This window comes from Setaria italica, chromosome II, assembly GCF_000263155.2.
Source record: "Setaria italica strain Yugu1 chromosome II, Setaria_italica_v2.0, whole genome shotgun sequence".
NCBI lineage: Eukaryota > Viridiplantae > Streptophyta > Magnoliopsida > Poales > Poaceae > Setaria > Setaria italica.
Genome location: NC_028451.1, coordinates 46,832,427 through 46,853,437, shown reverse-complemented (window position 1 = coordinate 46,853,437; position 21,011 = coordinate 46,832,427). Strand labels below are relative to the sequence as shown.

At 46.8% G+C, this 21,011-nt stretch overlaps 5 protein-coding genes across 6 annotated transcripts; 2 read left to right on the top strand and 3 right to left on the bottom strand.

The window, feature by feature from the left end:
* Positions 1-4,175: 4,175 nt before the first annotated feature.
* On the bottom strand, positions 4,176-5,769 carry LOC101759424 (GDSL esterase/lipase At1g31550). Its single transcript, XM_004959797.2, has 3 exons — positions 5,421-5,769; positions 5,114-5,335; positions 4,176-5,021 (listed from the first exon to the last, which is right to left on the bottom strand). Exons 1-3 carry the CDS (start codon positions 5,710-5,712, stop codon positions 4,357-4,359), a joined length of 1,179 nt encoding a protein of 392 aa, XP_004959854.1. The 5' UTR covers positions 5,713-5,769; the 3' UTR covers positions 4,176-4,356.
* Positions 5,770-7,680: 1,911 nt separating this feature from the next.
* LOC101759022 (sinapine esterase) lies at positions 7,681-9,116 on the bottom strand. The gene is made up of 3 exons (XM_004959796.2): positions 8,843-9,116; positions 8,539-8,760; positions 7,681-8,437 (listed from the first exon to the last, which is right to left on the bottom strand). The coding sequence occupies exons 1-3, from the start codon at positions 9,114-9,116 to the stop codon at positions 7,782-7,784; spliced, it is 1,152 nt and encodes a 383-aa protein (XP_004959853.1). The 3' UTR covers positions 7,681-7,781.
* A 1,237-nt stretch (positions 9,117-10,353) lies between these two features.
* LOC101767395 lies at positions 10,354-14,092 on the top strand. The gene is made up of 5 exons (XM_004958430.3): positions 10,354-10,520; positions 11,603-11,696; positions 12,680-12,720; positions 13,665-13,724; positions 13,818-14,092. Exons 1-5 carry the CDS (start codon positions 10,455-10,457, stop codon positions 13,875-13,877), a joined length of 321 nt encoding a protein of 106 aa, XP_004958487.1. The 5' UTR covers positions 10,354-10,454; the 3' UTR covers positions 13,878-14,092.
* A 641-nt stretch (positions 14,093-14,733) lies between these two features.
* On the bottom strand, positions 14,734-16,639 carry LOC101766998 (10 kDa chaperonin, mitochondrial). Its single transcript, XM_004958429.4, has 3 exons — positions 16,411-16,639; positions 15,515-15,657; positions 14,734-15,044 (listed from the first exon to the last, which is right to left on the bottom strand). The coding sequence occupies exons 1-3, from the start codon at positions 16,513-16,515 to the stop codon at positions 14,996-14,998; spliced, it is 297 nt and encodes a 98-aa protein (XP_004958486.1). The 5' UTR covers positions 16,516-16,639; the 3' UTR covers positions 14,734-14,995.
* Positions 16,640-16,903: 264 nt separating this feature from the next.
* Positions 16,904-20,804, top strand: LOC101766439 (protein N-lysine methyltransferase METTL21A). Of its 2 annotated transcripts, XR_214751.3 has the most exons (9): positions 16,904-17,060; positions 17,169-17,236; positions 18,146-18,265; positions 18,340-18,413; positions 18,752-18,800; positions 18,888-18,989; positions 19,084-19,192; positions 20,153-20,484; positions 20,578-20,804. XR_214751.3 is itself a non-coding variant. In XM_004958428.3 (8 exons), the coding sequence occupies exons 1-8, from the start codon at positions 16,969-16,971 to the stop codon at positions 20,271-20,273; spliced, it is 735 nt and encodes a 244-aa protein (XP_004958485.1). In that variant the 5' UTR covers positions 16,904-16,968; the 3' UTR covers positions 20,274-20,804. The 2 variants fall into 2 exon arrangements, 1 of the variants encoding a protein (XP_004958485.1); XM_004958428.3 differs by having other exon boundaries at positions 20,153-20,804.
* Positions 20,805-21,011: the final 207 nt, after the last annotated feature.

The window sequence follows — 21,011 nt, the reverse complement described above, 5'->3', positions numbered from 1 at the left end:
TTTTCTCATGACAATAAGTATGATGTTGAGTTGGATGATTTTTTCTCTGAATTAAAAGTGTTGCAAGTATCTTTGCCAGAAGAATTGATGTCAGCACCTGAGATTCTTCAGTTTGTTAAAGCTGCAGATTGCTACCCGAATGTCTTCATTGTATATCGGATTCTCTTAACTATTCCAGTGATAGTAGCATCAGCCGAAAAAAGTTTCTCCAAATTGAAACTATTGAAAAATTATTCGAGATCAACTATGTTACAAGAAAGATTGAATGGCTTGGCTATGTGCAGCATTGAGAAGGATGTTTTGGACGACATTAATCTTGATACTGTTCTTAAAGATTTTGCATCAAGAAATGCTTGAAGACGATTTTTTACAAAGTACTGAAGCATTATATTTTTATTTGAGGTAATCATAATGGTTATTGTTTTTATTTTTTTTACACTATGTATGATTTTTATTATTCGTACTATATACTTTAGTTTTGATATTAAAAATTAGTTCGCAGATCCTTATTTTTTGCTTGCCAAAGCCTGAACCGGTCCAGGTGATGGGGTTCAGATACGATGGCGACGGGTCGGACCGGACCAGAGGTGCGGTTGGGGCGTCGCCGCTGATCGAAACAGCGCTCTCGGTGCACGGTTCGCGGTGGAGCCAAGACGAACGGCTCGCCACATCGCGTCCGTTTGTGCTTCCGGTTCGGCTAGCTCCGTGCACGCCCAATGCCAATGGGGGCATCGTCGCGCGCGTGAAACGCGAGGCCGCGGTGATCTGACCTGCAGTAAGGATATGGCGTAGAATAGGATCACAGGAGGGATCGGACTAGTGGTCAGCGCAGAGATTGGATCCGATCTGGGGAGCTCGGCTGGAGCGTCGGTGGAGAACATGAAGAGAGCTGCACCAAGTGGCCAGACAGAGTCAACTGGTTCCACGAAAATGATTAGCGAGCTCTTCGTGTAGAGGGGCGAACGACGACGGCGAGGGGAGACGACGGGGTGCCGATGGAGAACCGCGGCCGGTGACGACGACGCGACGTACGGCGAGCGTGCGTGTTTAGGCTGCCTCCGATTCGTGTCTGTCCATGTGAACGGAGGGATATGCGGTGCGTGTGATCTGCGTCTTGGACGTTGCATTGTCGCCATTGGATCTCGTCTGCAGGATTTCGTACTGATAAACAAAGGGAAGCGTGGATAGCTCACAAGATTTTAATTTGGCGCGCGGTCGAGTGGGCAGCGAGTGAGATGGATGCGAATAGGGAGCTGGCGGGTTGGTGAAGAACTCAACAGCTGTACACGGATCGGAGAGTCAACTGAGAATGATTTTTTTAAACAAACAATGCTCTACGAGTGCGTTTCCATTGATATAGTTGGCAAAAAAAGCGACGCGAGGGTGCACCCAACCCCCACCGCAAGCACCCTCAGATCTCGAGCCTAGCGTTGCCGCCGCCGGCCGGCGACAGCGACGCACTGCGGCGGCGGCCAACGGAGGCTCCAAGAGGCGCTGACGTGTTTCCCCTTGCTCTCCTCCCTCCGACCCTCCCACCCTCCTCTGTGTCATGATTCAAATAAGCCAAGCAAGGATTGCTGAATAGCCCCTTCATTTCCCTCCTTAAGCAGTTTTCCATGGCTGGATCCAACCTCGCAGGGCTTTGATCTATCTGTTGACGGGGATGGAGCTGCCATGGCCAGATCCGTGGTAGGGATCGAATCCGGCTAGTGCTGTGCCCGGGAATGTTGTGGTCAACTGTGGCCTCATCCCAGCTCTCCACGGCAGTGACGGGTGCGGTCTGGGCTCAGCATCGGTGTCGTACCTCGCTTCTCGTGCAAGCTGTCGAGGGCTCAAGCAGCAAGGTGCGATGGCCGCGCTCGGGGACACTGTAGGTGGCGGTGCAGCTTGGCTCGGCAACGGGGTCGTACCTCACTGCTTGCGCGAGCTGCTGAGGGCTCAAGCACCGAGGTGCGGTGGCCGCGCTGAGGCCTGGCCATCGTAGCTGGCATGAGGTTGCGCTACCACTGCCCGTCGATGTTCAACCAAGAGGGCGCTGCGTCCAGCTGCTCTTGCGAGCCACCACGTGTTGGGCGTGCGGCACACGTGGTCTACGCAACTCCTTTGAGCTGTCCATGGTGCCAGGTACGTGGCTGTTATGGTGGGTTTTGGGCGAAAAGCCCTGCCCGGCACAAAGTCAGTGCTGGCGGCGATGGCGCACCCCTTTGCGTCATGTTCCTCCTTGGAGGCGACGTCGATCGAAGAACTTGTTGCTTCCTCTGTTGGGTCTCTAGGTGAAAATCCAAATCCGACGTTTGGGATGGACGATGGCGACACCTTTTGATGTTGTTCCTTTCTTGAAGGCATCATCTTTGGAGATCCTTTCACATTGGATGTCAATAAACCGTGGAGACAGTTCAAGACCACAGGCAATCAAGATCTCTCCTCCCTTGATGTTTGCATAAGTTGCTAGTTGGCTAGTGGTTGCCGCCAGTATCTTTGCTTTTGCCGACAACCATGATCCTTGATTGCATCGTCTCACCAAATGCCGGGTTAGCGAGACCATGATTCCCTCTCTTGGATCTTCTCATTCTCCTCTCGCCAGTCCTCCCTCCTTTGAGGCTTCCTCCTCTTAAAGGGCGGGCGATGATTGGATCCCGTATGTGCTCCAAAGATGATGTAATCACGATTGTCTGTCGTCTGTCGATCTTGACTCTATGTTGTATAGTCGCCTGTGGAGTGGAAGCTGTTGGCGTATAGCCACTCGATGGGGGGTCATTAGCTGGTGAACAACGACATGCTTTTGTCATAGGGAGTAGCAGCTCGGTGATGTTTAATGTCTTTCATGTAATCTTGCCTCTCCCTTTCTTATGTGCTTCTAAGACCTGCCAAGGTCCCCTGTAATTGGTGATATGCACCCTCCATTACCGGCTTGCTGGAATCAGGGTAAGTGTATTCAGGTGGGGACTCTCTCCCCCTCGTGAATTCCTCAAAAAATATAGTAGAAAAAAATACAAAATTATGTTCCTAGGAGGCTATAACTAGGCAACAGAAAAGAAACTACAGAAAAAATAACCAAACACCAGTCGCACGCTGATAGCATCAGCAACACAAACCTAGACAAAGAAGCGTCCAGACAACAGTGATTGACTCTCCATGAAAAAAGAAATGGATGAGAATGCAGTGTTCTGCTGATTCGATTGCAACGAGAGCACGGAAGAGGGAAGCATGCAGGGCACGTCGTGAAAAATGAGAGATTCTGCCTCTTGAATATCCATCCGATCCATCTGCCTCTTGAAAAATGAGTAAGGGCCCGAGCAGGATTACGCCTCTAGTGAGCTGATTGGTAGCCTACTTGCCTGAGCCGAGCTGGGACCTGCGCTAGTTTGGTTGCCTGTGCACACCGATGTATGTGAGCTTGGCATGGTGCATACAAATGGAAACACTGATCCTGGCTCCCGCTGTTTCCCGCTGACCAGGCTCACTGGATGCGGGGTCTTTCACTAATAATGGTATTAAGTGCTTTCAAAGATGATTACTAAACAAAAATAATATTTTAATATTTTACGCTAAGAGGTGAGTTAAGAACTTACAATATAAATATTATAACAACACTTACTTTTAATATTATCTCAATCAATATTTCCTCATGCAGGTAACCAAACAACTTCCAGTCATAATTGGATAAATAAATTATATCCGCTGAGCCTAGCCCGCAAGAAACAAACTACCGCATACATAAGTGTCAATGAACTAATCATGTCTTTATTACTTCGATTGGACCCAATACTCACGAGCATTGTGATCCAAAGTCTAATAACCTACTCTTGGGCTGAACGTACAATTCCATCCGAGCTTATGACGCGAGTCACTGTCGTACAGCTCGAAAGTGTGTAGGTGGGATGGGATGGTTGGAGCTAGGGGCGGATCTAGGGGTTGCAGGGGGGCTCCAGTCCCCCCCCCCCACCCCCCCCCCACCCCACACACACAGGCAATGTGTCAATAGAGATAAGGGGAGAGGAAAAGGGGAAAATGGAGATGAAGAAGAACAAAGGGAGATGGAGAAGGAAGAAAAGGGATGAGCCCCTAACCTTTAGTGCATCCGCCTCTGGTTCGAGCCTATCCGAATCGGAGTCGGGAACCCTTTTCATCGTTTGAAATTTCGAAATCCATCATTTGTTCAATGAGAGTAGGCGGCAGTCCCATCATAGTGGATGACATTCTGAAAGCATGTAACAGTTTCAATAGATAAAGTTACAATAGTTGCGATCCTTCTTTTAGTTTGATTTCATCAGTTCCAAACTCAAACTATTTCCCGCACTGGATTTGCGCTCGGCACCCTGCGCCAGAATGAACGAATATTTTGGCGGCCCTCTTCTACTCTGTCCAGCGTCCGGCGGGCATGATGGGAGGCGTCGCGAACGGGCCGTCGAGCATCCCGCGAGCCATGATCTCGTTCACCGCCTCGGTGTTGTGCAGGCCGTCCCAGCACACGTACCTGGACGGGTCGGGGCACAGCACGAAGCCCGGCAGGGTGCATCCCACCACGGTGAGGTTGGCGTTGTGCGGCCCGCCGCCGCCGCAGCACACGTCCAGCACCGTGCGCACGCCGAACCCGTACTCCGCCGGCGAGGTTACGATGCCGAGGATCTCGCCGTAGTAGTCGACGTAGACGATGGAGACGCCCCGGTGGGCGCGGCGGAGCGCGGCGAGCTCCGCCTTGAGGAGGGCGTTGTGGTGGACGGCGAGGTCGTCGAGCCACCGGAGGCAGCCGGTGGCCGGGTCGTGGGCGCCGGCGCCGCTGTCGCGGAACTGGAAGAGGTAGCGGGGGATGCAGCCGAGGGGGAAGATGCCCGGGACGTACAGCGTCTTGGCGCCGAGCTGGATGAGGGCCTCGAGGGAATGCCCGATGGAGCGGATGACGAGGGGAACCAGGGGGAGGACGAAGTCGAGGGTCCTGTTCTGGGTGAAGGGGTGGTTGTAGTCGTTGGCGCCCATCTCGCCGACCAGGAACAGGGAGCTCGCCATGATCTCCCGCCGCTCTGCGTTCACAGTGACCCGGCAACATGTTTCGAAACGGAGTTCAAATTTGTCTACGAGAATTTCATAGAAGACATTCCAGTTCGTGTGTTACCGTGGTTCGTGGAGCCAAGCGTGTCGAGCACTTTCTTCAACCACTCGATCTGCGCGCCGAGGGAGTACGGCGTGATCCCGTCGACGTCGAGGCCCTTCTCCTTGAAGAACGTCTGGCTCAGCGCCGTGGCACTTGTCACGGCAAAGTTGGCGCCGTACCGGAAGTCCTCCGCCGTCTTCCCGGCCAGGTACGGCGGCCAGTACGGGAACCCCAGCCTCTCCGCTGCAAACGTCATCCATGCACGCGCACACAGTCAATCACTGCAAAGACATCGGTCGTGAATATACGTAGTATATCGTATACGCACCGATGAAGTCGACGACGAGGCGGCCGTCGGACCATCGTCCGGTGGGGCGGTGGAAGAAGGTCTCGCCATAGGGCAACCGGGAGACAGGGCCGGGGTCGGCGGAGTACCGGATGAAGTTGCCCGTGTCGATCTGCGAGTCGCCGAAGCTGAAGAAACGGGCGTAGGAGCTGCCGCTGCCGTTCGCCCGTGTCCCCAGAGCAGTAGCCGCGGGCACGGGCATCGACTCTGCCGCCGCCGCCGCAGCAGCCATGAAGGCAGCGGCGAGCAGAGGCCACAGGAGATCCTTCGCCATACCGGCGGCGGTCGCGCGGTGCTCTTCGGGCTAGCCTGAGGCTATATATAGCTCTCGTTGCCTTGACGCAATTCTCATCGAACGGTGGCATGGTGCGGCCGGTCGGAGAGGATGGCGATGGCCGGCCCGGGGCCGGATCGAGTTCGGTTGGGGTCGATGCTAATTGGAGCGCGCTCTTAACACCCCTTTCAGATCGGTTCACGATCGAGAAGACTAAAGACAAGAACCCGTGTCGCTGACGACCTGACGTGTCAATTGTCAAAAGCGTACGTGTATGTTTTGGCTAGCTCTATGCACGTCCATCGCATCCTGATCGAGGAACCAGCAGTAGTAACAAGGTACGGCTAAAAGGATTTGCGATCGAGTTTGCTGTGTGGAGAGATGCACGGACCCCTGATCGGGAGCTGGCAAGTCTCGGTGAAGAACACTGCTAGCTCCTCGTGGCAACGATCAAATTGTGGTCGGCTCCCCCCAATCGCTGCCATGACGAGCACCAACAGATCGAAGGGCCGTGACCTTCTTACACCCGGACATGATGGGAGGCGTCGCGAACGGGCCGTACGGCTTAAGGGAGCGTGTTTCCGTCTCTTTTATTTTTCGAACTAGCAGTTTAAAATAAAACTAAATAGCTTTCACTATGGATATATGTATAGCTTCCATTGGATACTCCTTGTTATCGTGGTTGATCGAAGCATGGTCTATATCCTCGACTCTCCGAGGCGACCAAGAAATCAATATACTGATCTCATAAACATGAGCTCGCTTCCATCAACATCACTCAGGTGAATTCAAGGAGCAACTTCATATCCACTCTGAATTCCTAGTATGTATTAAATTTGCACATCTCGTGTCACTTCCTTGAAGACAACAAATATTTCATAACTTATTTTGCGATATATATAGTGTTTGAGACAGAATCTGGGGAATAATTTATGCGGACACTACGTATGTGAGTTCATCCATGGCTTTGTACATCCCAAGTATATAATTGACCACGAATTTAGAGTACGTGCACAAATTTCTTAATAATAAATTAGTTCTAATTGTGCAGATCCATTAATCTAATATAATAACTTTTGCTAATGACATAGATTATGCATATGAAGAAAGAACTCCTCCAGATGGAAAAAATCAGAGCAATTCAAGAACAACTTAGTTGATTTCTTCTTGATGAGGTAGTAAATCCAGCGGGAGAGTTCCACAATGATGATCATATCTGCATCACCGTCAGGACTCGGGTTCAGAATAGTTGATCCAAAATGTTGAACTTGGAGAGTTGATGCAATGTAATATTATTCATATATGTGTGTGTGCACAATTTGTCCATGTATAATATTATCTCAAATGTAATATTATAGAATAAATATAAAATACTAATATAGAATAAAGAAATAAAAAAGAAAATGAGAAAATAAACATAAAAGAAAAAAGAATTTAGTACCGGTTGGTCTCCCCAACTGGTACTAAAGGATTATAAAGGACTCTTTATTACGATTATTTGAACCGGTACCTACTAAAGGTCTGGACCCGGTGCTAAAGACGTTTCCCAGCAGTGCGGCCATGTACGGCGGCCAGTACGGGAGCTCCAGCCGCTCCGCTGCAGGAATTACGAGAGCATGCGCAGTCACGCGTATACAGACACACGCCGTGACATTGTTGATACGCGTGCTTGGCAACAAATGGCGTCGATCGTACAAATGAAGTCATCGTCTCCTTCCTTGCAACCACTACGTCGCTTGAGATGCAAGCTCCCTGCGGTCCTGCCACGTGTCTCCACTAGCAGCCCGAGGTTGGCACTTAGCAGCAAGGTTTCATTTAAATCTCCAGGTACATGTTTTCCATCTAGATCGATCCAGTTTTTCTTAAGTTCGCGTATCATCACAGTCCTACGTACGATTCTTCTTTTCGGCGAGGTTTGACACAGTAATTTGTGCGTGGAGCATCAAACGATTTTATTCTCGGCACGGCAGCATCTGCCTTGTAGATACAAGATCCCATTGGCAACGAACAACCCAACACTGATCTCCCCTCCCCCATGCGTGGCATGAACCGAACGGTACTATGGTAGCCTACTTGCTGCACCCGGACATGATGGCCGGCGTCGCGAACGGCCCGTCGAGCATCCCTCTGGCCATCTCCCGGTACGCCGCCTCAGTGAAGTGCAGCCCGTCCCACGACACGTACCTGGACGGGTCGGCGCACAGCACGGCGCCCGGGTCCGAGCAGTGCACGGTGAAGTTGGCGTTGTGCAGCCCGGCGCCGCCGCAGCACGCGTCCAGGGCTGCTCCGTTCGGCGCCGCCCGCCGGGAGGCGATGATGTCGGCGACCTCGCCGTAGTAGTCGACGTAGACGATGGAGACTCCACACCGGCGGTGGGCGCGGCGGAGCTCGGCCAGCTTCGCCTTCAGCAGGGTGTTGTGGAGCTCGGCGAGGGCGTTGAGCCACCGGAGGCAGCCCGTGGTCGGGTCGTAGTCGCCGGCGTCGCTGTCGCGGAAGAGGAAGAGGTAGCGCGGAACGCAGCCCAGCGGGAAGATGCCCGGCACGTACAGCGTCTTGGCGCCGAGCTGGATCAGGGCCTCCAGGGACTCAACGATGGACCCGATGACACGGGGCACCAGGGGCATCACCCAGTCCAGCGTCTTGTTCTGGAAGAAGGGGTGGTTGTAGTCGTTGTAGCCGATCTCTCCGACCAGGAACAGCGAGCTCGCCATGATCTCCTTCGGCTCTGCACGGCGTTGATAGTTGACGAGATCGATCGTGTACAATGTGTTCAGATCAGGGATTCAGAACAAGAATGTGTGGCATGTCGATCGTCCATTGGCGTACCGTGTTCTGTGGTGGCGAGTGTGTCGAGCACTTTCTTGAACCACTCGATCTGGACGTTGAGGGAGTAGGGCGTGATCTGCTTCACGTCGAGGTTATTCTCCCTGAACAGCAGCTGCTTCAGCGCCGTGGCGCTCGCCACAGCGAAGTTGGCGCCGTACCGGAAGTCCTCCGCCGTCTTCCCGGCCAAGTACGGCGTCCAGTACGGGAACCCCAGCCGCTCCACTGCGCAAATGTACAAGTATAACGCACGGATGCACATCAGCACGTTCATTATTGGATACACGGAGATTGTACACATACGTACCGATGAAGTCGGTGGGGAGGCGGCCGTCGGACCATCGGCCGGTGGGGCGGCGGAAGAAGGTCTCGCCGTAGGGCGGCCGGGCGACGGAGCCCGGCGCGGCGGCGTAGTGGATGAAGTTGCCCGTGTCGATGATGGAGTCGCCGAACGCGAAGAAACGGCCGTAGCAGCTACTGCCGCCGCCGGCGGCGGCGCGCGTCCCCGTGCGAGGCGCGTGCGCCTGCGCCGTGGCGAGCAGGAACGCACCGGCGAGCAGAAACAACAGCCCCTTCGCCATGCCGGCGGACTTGCAGAGTTGCAGTTATCTTAGCTGGCTGTGAATGTAGAACGCGACAAGCCGTTGTTCTCTCACGACTTGCACTCCCGGCCGGCTTTATATACACTGCCCGGTATCAATCGGAGAGGATGGCTGCGGACGGCCGCCGGCGAGAACCGATCAATGGAGGAACGTGGACCACGATCGCGTGTCCAGCGAGGCATGGAGCTCGCAGCATCTCCGTGGAGGATGGCGCACGTTATCGCATCGCATTTCGCCAAGCTCGTGCGCAGGGTAGGTTGGTTCCTATTACATCGAATATTTAGATACTAATTTGGAGTATTAAATATAGACTACCTACAAGCTAGCTCGTGCCTTATAGGCTTAATAGACTGTTCCATCTATGCAATTGGTTTTGTAGGTAGTCTATGTTTAATACTCCAAATTAGTATCTAAATATTCGAGGCTTAATAGATTCGTCTCACGAATTAGCCTTTATCTGTGCAATTATTTTTATAATTAATTTATGTTTAATCCTCCTATCTAAATATTCGATGTGATCTTCAGTACGCGGAACAATTAGCGTAGTATCAAAGTGCAAACGATGATTTGGCAGTTGGGCGGTCTGCGCGACGAATGATCTCTCGGGAAGCTGGCTCTGGTCAATGATGAACGATACCGCAGAGGGCGAAAGCTGTACAGCTCACTGTATCGACTGTCTGCACGTGTTATTGTTAGTTCGTTAACAAAGGAAGAAGAATGCAGCGTGTTGCAGCTGTCTTTTTTTTTTCCTCCTTCATGAGGCTGAGAACATGCATTTCTCGTATTATTGTTTTTATTTTTGTTCTTTCACTATAAGACAAAAGAGGTTTTCCCCCCAGCATATGCTGCTCTGCTGTGTGTGGACTGCGATCTCTAATTTGATTAGTCAACTTTGTTGTGATGAGGAGCATGAATTCGTCTCTGTTACTGTGTTACAGCAACTTTGCCTATCTGGGGAATCAGAAAACGTGTCGTGCTGCCCTCAAAAAGAAGAAGAAGAAGAAGAAGAATCCGTGTCGTGTTTGCTTCGTCTTTTCGAGTCGGGAGCGCAAGCCCATGTCTTGGCCTGGGCCATAAATAAACTGATAGCCCCAGAAGCAGGTGGTATTCTGTCGGGCCCTAAACGCATTGGATCAGCTCGTCGATTCGGCCGATTGCGGCGAGTCATCCGGCCCATCGTTGGTCGTCTCGGTGCTGTGCTCGTCTTAAGCCCAAGGCGAAGCGGCTCTCTCTCTGGCCAAGTCGTGTTCGCATCCACATCGCCGGCGAGGAGCAGCGGATTGCCGGAGAGGCGGAGACGCCGCGAGCGCACTCACCATGGACGAGAAGGAGTTCCGGCGCATGCTCGAGCTCTTCCCCGTCGTCCGGTCCCGGGACTACTGCGTAAGCCCTCTCCTCCTCTTTCCAGCCCCCTACCCTCTCCGTTTTCCCCAACACGAGGGGCGATCGGTGTGCCTGTGCTGCTTAGGTGGATCTCGGCGGGATTAAGGGTTTTGGTTCGGGGACGGGCCTCCCAATTCTGGGTTTTGGCGTCCGTCAATTGGCGGTTGCTTGTGCCGGCGTGCTTCAGTGCTTGTATGGTTGCACTGGATTGGGGAATTAGGGGGGATAGCAGAATCCGTCTGCCGTTTGATTCCGTCGATCTCTTCTCCTGTTGCAACACAGCTGTTGCGCACTGGACAAAGTGCAGTCCGGGTTCTGAAATCAGCATGGTGTTTGCAGAAATAGTTGTGGTAGAGGGCCTGAAGCCTGAGGGTGGGGGATGTAAAAATTGACGATAGCATATTGGTACTTTGCAGTGAAGACAGAAAAGAAGTGAACTGTATCCTGCCCGAAACGGCCTAGTCTCTTTTTTCGGGTTAAGGGGATTGCTCATTTTCTTTCTTTGACATAATAATTTCCTGGAATGAAAAACGGTTCCTTCTTTAACATTTTATACCGAAGAGTTGTAATGCTTCTAAAAGCAGTTCCAAGTTTAGTCTGTTGCATCTAGCCTCTCAAGATAAGTAGGCTAATATTAGTCTTAGATTGTGGGACTTGGTAGCCATCCCTGCAATTGTGCTTCCCCTGCCGTTTAAGTACCAGCTATTATTAGCCTCTTAATGTAATTGGACATTTATCAGTTAAAAACTTTCAGTTAGAGATTGACAAGTCATTGCCATGATGCCATCTCTGTATCGAGCTATATGTATGCCATGAATGCTTGTTTCTATTTGAGTTGAAGGGTTGTGGTTGAGAGATGATTTACATGGAGGAACGGGGCTGTGCATGTATCTAGATAGAAAAGTGGGTTGAAAGGTAGCAAATAAGCACAGTAATATAAGTAAATATATATGGAATCGTAAGCATTTGCGGTAGACGCCGCATTGCAGAAGTAGCTGAAATAAATATGGTTAGTTCTTATTTCCTGTTTGCAGACCTTATTGTGACCACAAGCTGATGCAAACTTTTCTTGCCAAATGTAGGCTGAGCCTGGAACATCAAGTAGAGGCACCAGACAGCAATCACAGGTTCAGGAGGCAACAAAGGGCAATAAAAAGGATTTATCTGGAGCAGAAGGTATGTAAGCTAATAGTTGCTGCTCATTTCAACAAATTTAGACAAAAAAATTATTGCTAAACCAGAATCTGCCATGTACAACTGTGTCCTTATGCTGGAAGTCTATCCTCTGCAATTATCAGTGTAGAGGGTAGAGGCAAAGGCTGCCGTTTGCTCTTCATCCCTTTTCACTTGAATCCAATGGGCAATAGCAGTTATTTGTGATCCTGCATCCCTATTAACCTTAGGATAAGCATATGCTCTGCACCATCGACTGTCCTCTTTGGCTGCAATTCTTGTTATCCATGATCCATTATGAATACACAATCTTCTTCATGGGATTTGCCTCCCTATTAGCAATTAACTGTAACGTTGATAATGATGACTGCTTAAAACCCAATTAAACATCTTTTCCATAACTCATTCAACAATTCAATACACAATCAACAATCCATCATTTACTAAAACACGATTTGATCCACACATGATACACCTTGCACAGCTGCAACTTTATATAGCTTTGAAGCTTGTGCACAGCCATACTGAGGCATTGATGGAAGCCATAGCACCATAGAAGTCATCTGGGAAATCTCCATAGAAGCCACCGCATGCTTAGTAGTTAATACTGTCTCTTGCATGTCAGAAAAATATGGAAAGGAGCGAGCAGTTAAGCACAGCTCCTCAATGCAGGCGTATGGATGAATAGGAGAAATGGAATAAATTGGTTTTAGATGTTCTTCCAGTGTTGATTACTGAGTGACATAATTTTTCTCTAGGTTGGCTACTCATTTTTTTAATATGAATTGGGGCCATTAGTAACTGCTCGTCGAATGAAGCGAATGGTGTATATGAAGGGCAATGATAACTTTTGCATTGTTGTAATGGCAGAGGACACACTTTTTTCTTGTGCTGCACCCCAATAACAATTAGAGAATAGATCCAATTATGTTCCAATATGCCATAATAGAGTGATATAGTGACTAATTTTCTTGCATGTCGAACAGATCTGTTTATGCAGAAGTTGAAGATGGCTGCTGAGAAAAAGGTACGTATATTTTCCCCAGTATGAGGAAGCTATCAACTCAATAAGATGTTGAAATGTCTTAAACTGCATTGAGTAATGTTATATGTGTTTTAGGTCTACTATATTAGGTACAATAAATTAAGGCACAAAACAATTGATCCATGTTATCATAATCTCCAAAGTTTGAAATACTCCACTGAATCTTGTTGGTTCATTATCACCAGAATGACCCAAACTTCATGGGAAATACCACTTCTGTCACATTGCTATTAGCATCTCGTTAACGTCTCCACTAAGACCATGCTTTAGTTCAATTGAAGCCAGTTGCAGCTATCCTACTCCTTTGTATCACCCCCTATATTCTTTGCTCATCACTGAAGTTGTGAACTGTGTCTTTATATATGCTGGTGGAGCACCACAGATGTTCTGAGTGGCCAAGGGTTGAGAGAAATATTATCCAAGCATTGGCTAGCAATGACAACTTTTTGTACAGGCTGTCAAAGGGCAATATGTTCTTTTCCATTATTATTTTGTTGGCGAAACATACAAAATAGAAAAGTGATAACAGTAACTAACCATTTTTCTACTCATCCATATGTCTGCTCCTGCCTCCTAGTGTAGGGAAAATTTGATGGCATAAAACCAGTTTTGCCACTAGTAGAGCTTTACATTCCGTGTCTAGTCAGGAATTGGCAAATACATTTTAGAAGTTTGATAAAATAGCCATGAATTAGTATTGTATCTTCCTAGTTTCTTGCATGAAGACTTAGATTAGCCTACCATTTGATGTCGGTAATAGTATCAGTACTACAACAACTATCTTGATTCTTGAATACCATATTATGACCTGTCACCTTTCTTTTAGTAGTGTTGTATGGATTGTATCTTCTAGTGCATTGATTAGTATCGGTTGAACTCAAAAATATGATTTTGTGGTTTAACAGTTTTGCCACCCACTTTTGCAGATTGGAGCAACGAAGGCAGAGTTCTTCTGTAAGGCATTTGAAGAAGCTCATGAAAAACTAGTACTGACTTGCCCCATTCGCCAATTTAATACCAACATCTATATTCAAACAAACTGAAAACTGAATTGATCGGATTGTTCCATGTGTGGGCAGGTTTACAAAGAGCTGAATCTTGATGCTGCTAAGAAGTTTCTGAGTGCGTATGAGAGCTGATGATGGAACAATAGACAGATGCTGCTCGAAGTTTCGCGGGTGCCAATGATGTAATTGAGCCTTTGATCGTTGGGAAACTTTGATCAGCTGTCTTGTGTGCAGACAGTAGATGTCACTTATTGGTAACAATTACAATCAAAAACTATTTTTGGCTACATTTTTTGGCTTGTTTTATTCTTCATTCCTACCACCAAAAGAGGCCATATCTCAGTTCAGCTCGTGCGTTTGGAGTTGTTGAACCTCGAATTTCCCTAGAATCGGGGACACGGTATATCAAAAACCTCCACATTCTGACACCAAGAGCATCCATGAGTCAGGTGTCCGGTGTCCCCAACATCCACATTCAAGTTTGAGCCTGTATTCTGCTAATAGTACATTTGAATCATGCTTATCAATTTTCTCATACGTTTTGAGCCATCAATACGAAACTTGCTTATCGGCAGTGTAACTCTTGACACAGTAGTATAACCAACTAAAAAGAGGACATCGCATGACATTTTTTTACTAACAATATTTCTTAAATTATAATTTATAAAATGGAAAAAGTTGTGTACTGCAAATGTATTCTCCGTTATAATCATAAATCTAATAACTTCAATTTATGTAAATTTAACTTATATCTGTGATCACATGAACATTTGTGCATGCTAAGGCTGCTTAAGAACAAAGAAGGCGGTGAGAAATATATCTAAAACATGTTAAGGTTGCTACGCTATTGGCAAATTGCGAATTATCTGGAATGCTTATATGCAGCAACTCGCGGGTCACATCACCCAACTTCCTAACCATAGAATTAAGTCAACACTCAAATAGAAACACGAATGCCTTCGATATTTTGTGCAAAGGATAACGAAAGTAGCAGCAATCCATCCAATGAACATTCAACAAAAACATTGGAAGCAGGGACATGGAGCGGAACAAATTATTGTCACCACTTCAGATGGTGAAGTTTACTCATCTCAACAGAAATAAGCAACAATGTTATCCAGTTCACGATGTTCCACCACAAAATTCTATGACATCATCACGTGAATTTCTCAAGCATTGTTTCATGGCATCAAATCCTAAGCATCTCTCACACTAGCACCACTAGTGATGGGTTCACGGATTGTCTAAAATCAGTCCACAAGTGTACCCAAGATGTCAGGCTCTCTGAAGAGGAGGTACCTGAAATTTTTTCAGCAGTAGCATGTTAGAGCACAAAACAGAAAAAGAGAACTCATGAATTAATGCGAATAACAGAATATGTTGCCAGTTTCCACTCAGAGGTTATAAGGAGAAATATATGTAATCTAGTTACAAAGATGCTAAACAGTGGAGAATCAGGAGTCTAAATTTGCACACGTGGTTTATGACAGACACAATGTCAAGCAACACATTTAACAGCATCACAGTCACGGCATTGATACAATTAAGATAACAAATATCATGATTCCCTATCATAGTTGCGTCCGTTTAGCACATCTATACAATTTCAGAAAACAGGTAAGCACTATTAAGATATAAATTTTCCATGTACCATGACGATTTGGACATTATGGTGTTTAATTGAGAGATTAAACAGACTGTAGAAATGCAGGAAACCATTTAGGCATTTACAGCTACAAAAGAAAATGATTGAGGAACAATTCACTTACTCTTTATCAGCAGCAAGCTTGACTTCAGTTCCACCATACTCAGGCAGGAGAACAGTGTCACCTTCCTTCAGAGCAACAGGGATCAGCTTGCCTTCCCTGTCACGCTCGCCAGGGCCAACAGCCACCACTTTGGCAGCGTTCAGCTGCAACCAGAGCAAACATTGTCAAGCCAGGCATTGATTCTACATGTCAAATTGATAGCATAACTTGTTACTCCAGCTCAAAACACACCCTAATTATGGGATCATTCATCAGCACCAATGGGAAAATAACAGCGTGAAATTGCAACTAGCGATCTAGCATTTGAAATCTTAAATAATTAATAAAAACCAATCTTTCAACAAAACACACCAGATGGCTATTCGCATAGAATAATTGTCAGGTAAAGGATTGACACCACACTTCAAACATTAGCTTAACTCAATTGGATACATACACACCTTATCCCTGGAGGCAACGTGGTCAGAGTCAATGGGAAAGAACAGTGTAAAATTGTAACTAGCCTTATAGCATGCTAATTGAAATTGAAAAGTGCAAACAAAAACAAAAATTGACCCTTTGTCGAAATACATTAGATGCCTACTTGCCCAATCAAATTCTTATAGCTCAGGTAACACAATTTTTAAGAATTGCAGCCTGAGCAATCTGAATCACCCGACCTAATCACAGCACAATCAGAACCAATTTTATCCGACTAGTGGCAACCTACAAATGCGATCCAGATCGCACAACCTGCACCCGCTGTCTGTTCGCCAAGTCACGGTGCGGAAAACATTGCCTGACACCATAATCTAAAATCCCGCACACAATATCCCCGGAAACTCAATCTACTATACGCTACTCCAAGCAGCAGTGGAGACGGGGACAGGATGGGGCAAGGCCAGGCGTGCGAGTACCTGCTTGGACGTCTCCGGGAGGAGGATGCCGCCGGCGGTCTTCTTGGGCTGCACCAACTTCTCCACCAGCACCCGGTTCAGCGACGGGAGCAGCCTCTTCGCCATCGCCGCCTTCTCTTCTTCTTCTTGCGCAGCAAGCCAAAAAGCTCGAAGCTTCCACGACGCGCTCCTTCGCCTCACCACCAACCGGTCCCCTTCCGCCCGGGGGTTTAGGGTTTTATGGCCCGACGCTGGCGCAGTGGAAAATTACGGAACTGGCCCTGGGAGATCGTGCGCCGCGCCGCAACGTGCTTCGGCCTCTCCGGTGGCGTCTAGAACGTTCCTCGCAGGCCGGGCCTGACACAATAAGAAAGGGTCGGCCCATCACAGACAATTTGTTTGATCTGTATTGGCCCATTTCCAAAACGGCCATTTGTTCAGGCTCTGAGCCCATGGTCCAACAACACGATGAATCAGCCCAATCCAACAAGCGGGTTAAGGTTTGGTTGGACGCCGCGGCGATCTCTTCAGTCTCCAGTCCAGTTGTAGAGACGGCGGCGGCGAGGAGCGCGGCGAGCGATGGCGGACTCCGGCAGCCCGAGGAAGCGGGAGGAGGAGGAAGAGGAGGACGATATCGTCTGCCTGGATCCGTCCTTCTTCGTCGACCGCAGGTACGCGCGTCGTTCGCTGCCCGTCTGTTTGTTCTGTTCGTTGGCGTGGTGGTGGCGAACTGACTACTGAAGATTGATTTCGTTTGCTGGGTTCGTCGATGTCGGCAGCTACGAGATGACGACCTTCACCTTCGGTGCCCATGAGTTACACCTCCTATGCCTCCGGGCCGCTTCCAGTTAGTACTTCTTGCTCGTCCTACACTTTTTTCTTGCTAAGTAATCTTTTGTGCTCTGGAAAATGGGTGGTGAAGGTGTACTACTGGTCAATTGGTAGTTTAATATATTGCTGAAAGGATGACTGTTAGTGATTACTAGATCATCTAGGGAAATCTACTTCGGCCTTGAACTGTGGAGCTAGTGATTGCTGGATAACCATGCTTACGGTTTGGTATCGGCTTCTGCAAAACTACTATTCTGTTTGGTCCTGCAGTTTTGGGGGATATGTCCTTGTTATTTCATTAACTGAATCAGTTGTTAGTCCATTGCACGCACATGGTTATGTAGCACGAGCATGTGTCATGCCTACTTAGTTTGTTTTACTTAATGTATGACAAATAAATTCCACAACTATATGAAAAAAACTTAGTCAGTATGCAGTGAAAATCTGGGATAAATGGTTGAACACATTCAGCTTGGAAATATTGTTGTGACAGGTGTTTTTTTCATTTTCCTATTTGGGCTTTCGTAGCAGCAACGTTGGGTGTTCATTACACAATCATATGATATAGGACCACTTTTGCCTACCTTATATGAGAATCCTTCCTGATATTCTAGTTATCTAGTACGTGACATGAGGACACCAAAAGGCTCACATTCCTCATGATCCAACAAATGAAGGATACAATTGTGAATTCCTGTCACTAGGTGACTGCTATGTCTTATTTGATCCCTTCATGCCTTCTTTATAGACAGACGTCAAGATAAGGAAAAATCATGGCATGCTATACCCGAGTTCCATTCCACCTGTTCCATTCAAAAACACCACATTAGTTGTGTTGGTAGATTCTTCACAGAACATGATGCCAGTTATTGTTGATTCCTTGCCATGGAAGCGCCACTTACATACGTTCTAATAATTGGTGCAGCTGATTATGACCTTACTGGACAGTTAGTATGGCCAGGTGCAGTCCTGATGAACAACTATCTATCTGAACACCCTGAAACTGTGAAGGAATGCTCAGTTATCGAGTTGGGATCTGGAATTGGTGAGAGAATTCCCTGTCATGTCCCCTTCAATTTGTGATCATATTAAAGCTGATTATGTTGTGACTTGTTCTAGGTATTACTGGCATATTGTGCAGCCGTTTCTGCAAAAAGGTTGTCTTGACTGATCACAATGATGAAGTTCTTGAGGCAAGGTTCAAACTTTCAGAAATTCATACACTGATACCTCAGTTTCGAAGAGAAGTTATAGAACAAAATAGCATTGAGATACTTGCTTTAGTTTAGCGACTTTGTATTTGTATAGGTAAATGCATACATCTTACAATAGTCAGGCAGGGACAGTTTCCCATCTGCATGGCAATAGTTACCACATACCTGAATAATCATATGTCCAATGTTAGCTTACATGTCTAAATGTTATAAGTCCTGTAGACCAAAAATGACGCAATCATCATTTTATACTTGCATCACTCCTTACTATTCAATTCAAGAGTCACATCTATTTATGCTGAAGAATGACTTTGCAGATTATAAAGAAAAATGTAGAGTTGCAGTGTTCTGAAAATACACAAGCAGGTTACCGCTCCTTAAATTCAACATTAACCATTAACACAAAGTGGAATATATTTTGAAATAAGATCTAAAATGGCCCTTTTATTGCAGTGTTGACAGCTGAGAAGCTAGAGTGGGGAAACTCTGATCACATAAGCAGTATTATTGAAAAACATCCTGGTGGATTTGATGTTGTTCTTGGAGCTGATATTTATATCCTTGAATTTTTCCGTACCTGTCTGTCCTTTTCTTCTATTTATTTGTAATATATCAATTGTTGCACCTTGTGGACCTTGACTCGCAGAAAGCTTCCAGCAGTCTAGCATTTCCTCCCTCTTCGATACCGTAGAGAGGATTATTCGTACTCAAGCTGGTAACTGCAGATTCATATTGGCTTATGTATCACGAGCTAAAGTGTACGTATTTTCTCAATAGTCTTCCTCCCATGTGTATTTCAGTAGATAGAGTTCTTTTTTTTTGGAAATAAAAATTGTTGATAAATGCTGTTGATCAAGATTTTCCATGTTATAGAGATGAATTTTGGATTATCCCAGTTGCCCAACTGTAATCCAAATCATAGCTGACCTCTTAGTTGATTAATTTGTAACGTCTAATTTGACTTCTCTTTGCTTTGTGCATGAAGAATAAGAATTAAGAACATTCGTGTCAAATTCCCATATGTTTTGATTTGCCAATGTTCCTGTTATTCTTATCTATACATATATTAGTTAACGGAATGCCATTATGCATAGTGTTTTGAAGTGCTAAACAGAAAAGGCAGCTGAAATGAGAGTACTCATGGGTAAAATTGCTCAATTTGTACACCAGTTAGATCAGAAAATTGTAATTACCACGCAGAATACAATGGAGGGTGTGTGGAAGGTAGAAGTACAGCATCTCCAACTAATTGAAACAGTATATGAATCCAAACATTGAGCAGGTTGCACATACTACCTATGATGCAGTGCTAGCCCATACTGAAAAAGAATGGCATATAGAGTTACATAAGTCCTGATGGTTCAGACAAACAATACGTATGTCACCCATTCTTTTGTCAGCTTGTCACTTGTCAGAGATATTCCTCAATTTATTTTTCTTTGCCCTTGCACAGAAAATGAGTGTCCAGCTGCATTCATGAGCATACAGGAATACAGGTTGGCTTGTAGTAGTTTAGATTATCATCTATTGACAATTATAGCTGGTAGCATAGTCTGCACATTTTATTATGACCAGAATTAACTGTTACCAAAGCTCGCATTACAAGAGCAGCTACGAAGAAATTGTTGATCTTTCTCTATTTTTTTTTCAGTTACTTATATTTTAAAACAAAGTTGGGCCTTCTTTCATTAAACTATTTTTTTCTCATTAATGACCAGCATGGACGGGCTAGTATTCAAGGAAGCCGAAAAGCATGGAATGTGTGTTAGGGAAGTGGATGGAACAAGAACAACCATCTCAAATCTTGAAGGGGTCATATTTGACATTACCCTGAAATGACACCCTGCCCTTCGACTCTCCATTGTCGAAATGCTTGAGTGGTCATTAGTCATGAAGATCCGTAGAAGTTCCTTGTAGCAGGAAAATCAAAGTTCGGCGTGTATGATGAGCTGGAGATGTGGCAGTTGCATCTCTGCAGAAGATAAAGCAGTACCATGTCGTTACAGCAACATCATTATAGATGATGGGCTTCAACGCATACGCTGATTTGGTGCGGTTTTCTACTTAACAGCCATGTCCTTTTTCTCTAATGAGAAGTGTCAATTGACTCAATTCACTGGTGATGGTGCCACAACTTTCTCAGGCTATCTACCAGTGAGATGACCACACTCTGGAAGTTCTTGTGACAAAAGAGTTGCTGAAAGCAGTGCCATCATATATGAGTTTCAGGTGCTGGTCTGAATTCTGAAAAAGCTCTGGATCACCATGAGCTCGTGCTTGGTGTAATATGTAAAACATGGATCGAACAGAAACCTTCAGCACATCCTTCAAAGCATGTAACATGGATCCAATATTTCGCCTTGTTCTTTAGCCTGCTCTTGGTTCTTAGCTGTCTTTGTAAGTTTTCTGCGACAACTTGTCAAGGCCTCCCTGATGCAACCTTGTCACATAGGCCCAGGGCCACAATTTTATCGGCTTTTCTTGGACGCGGCCGGGAGCTCCTGCCAAAATGGCCATGATCTGTATGAATCAGATCTTGTTGCGCGCGTCTGTTGCACACAGCGCTGTCAGTGATGC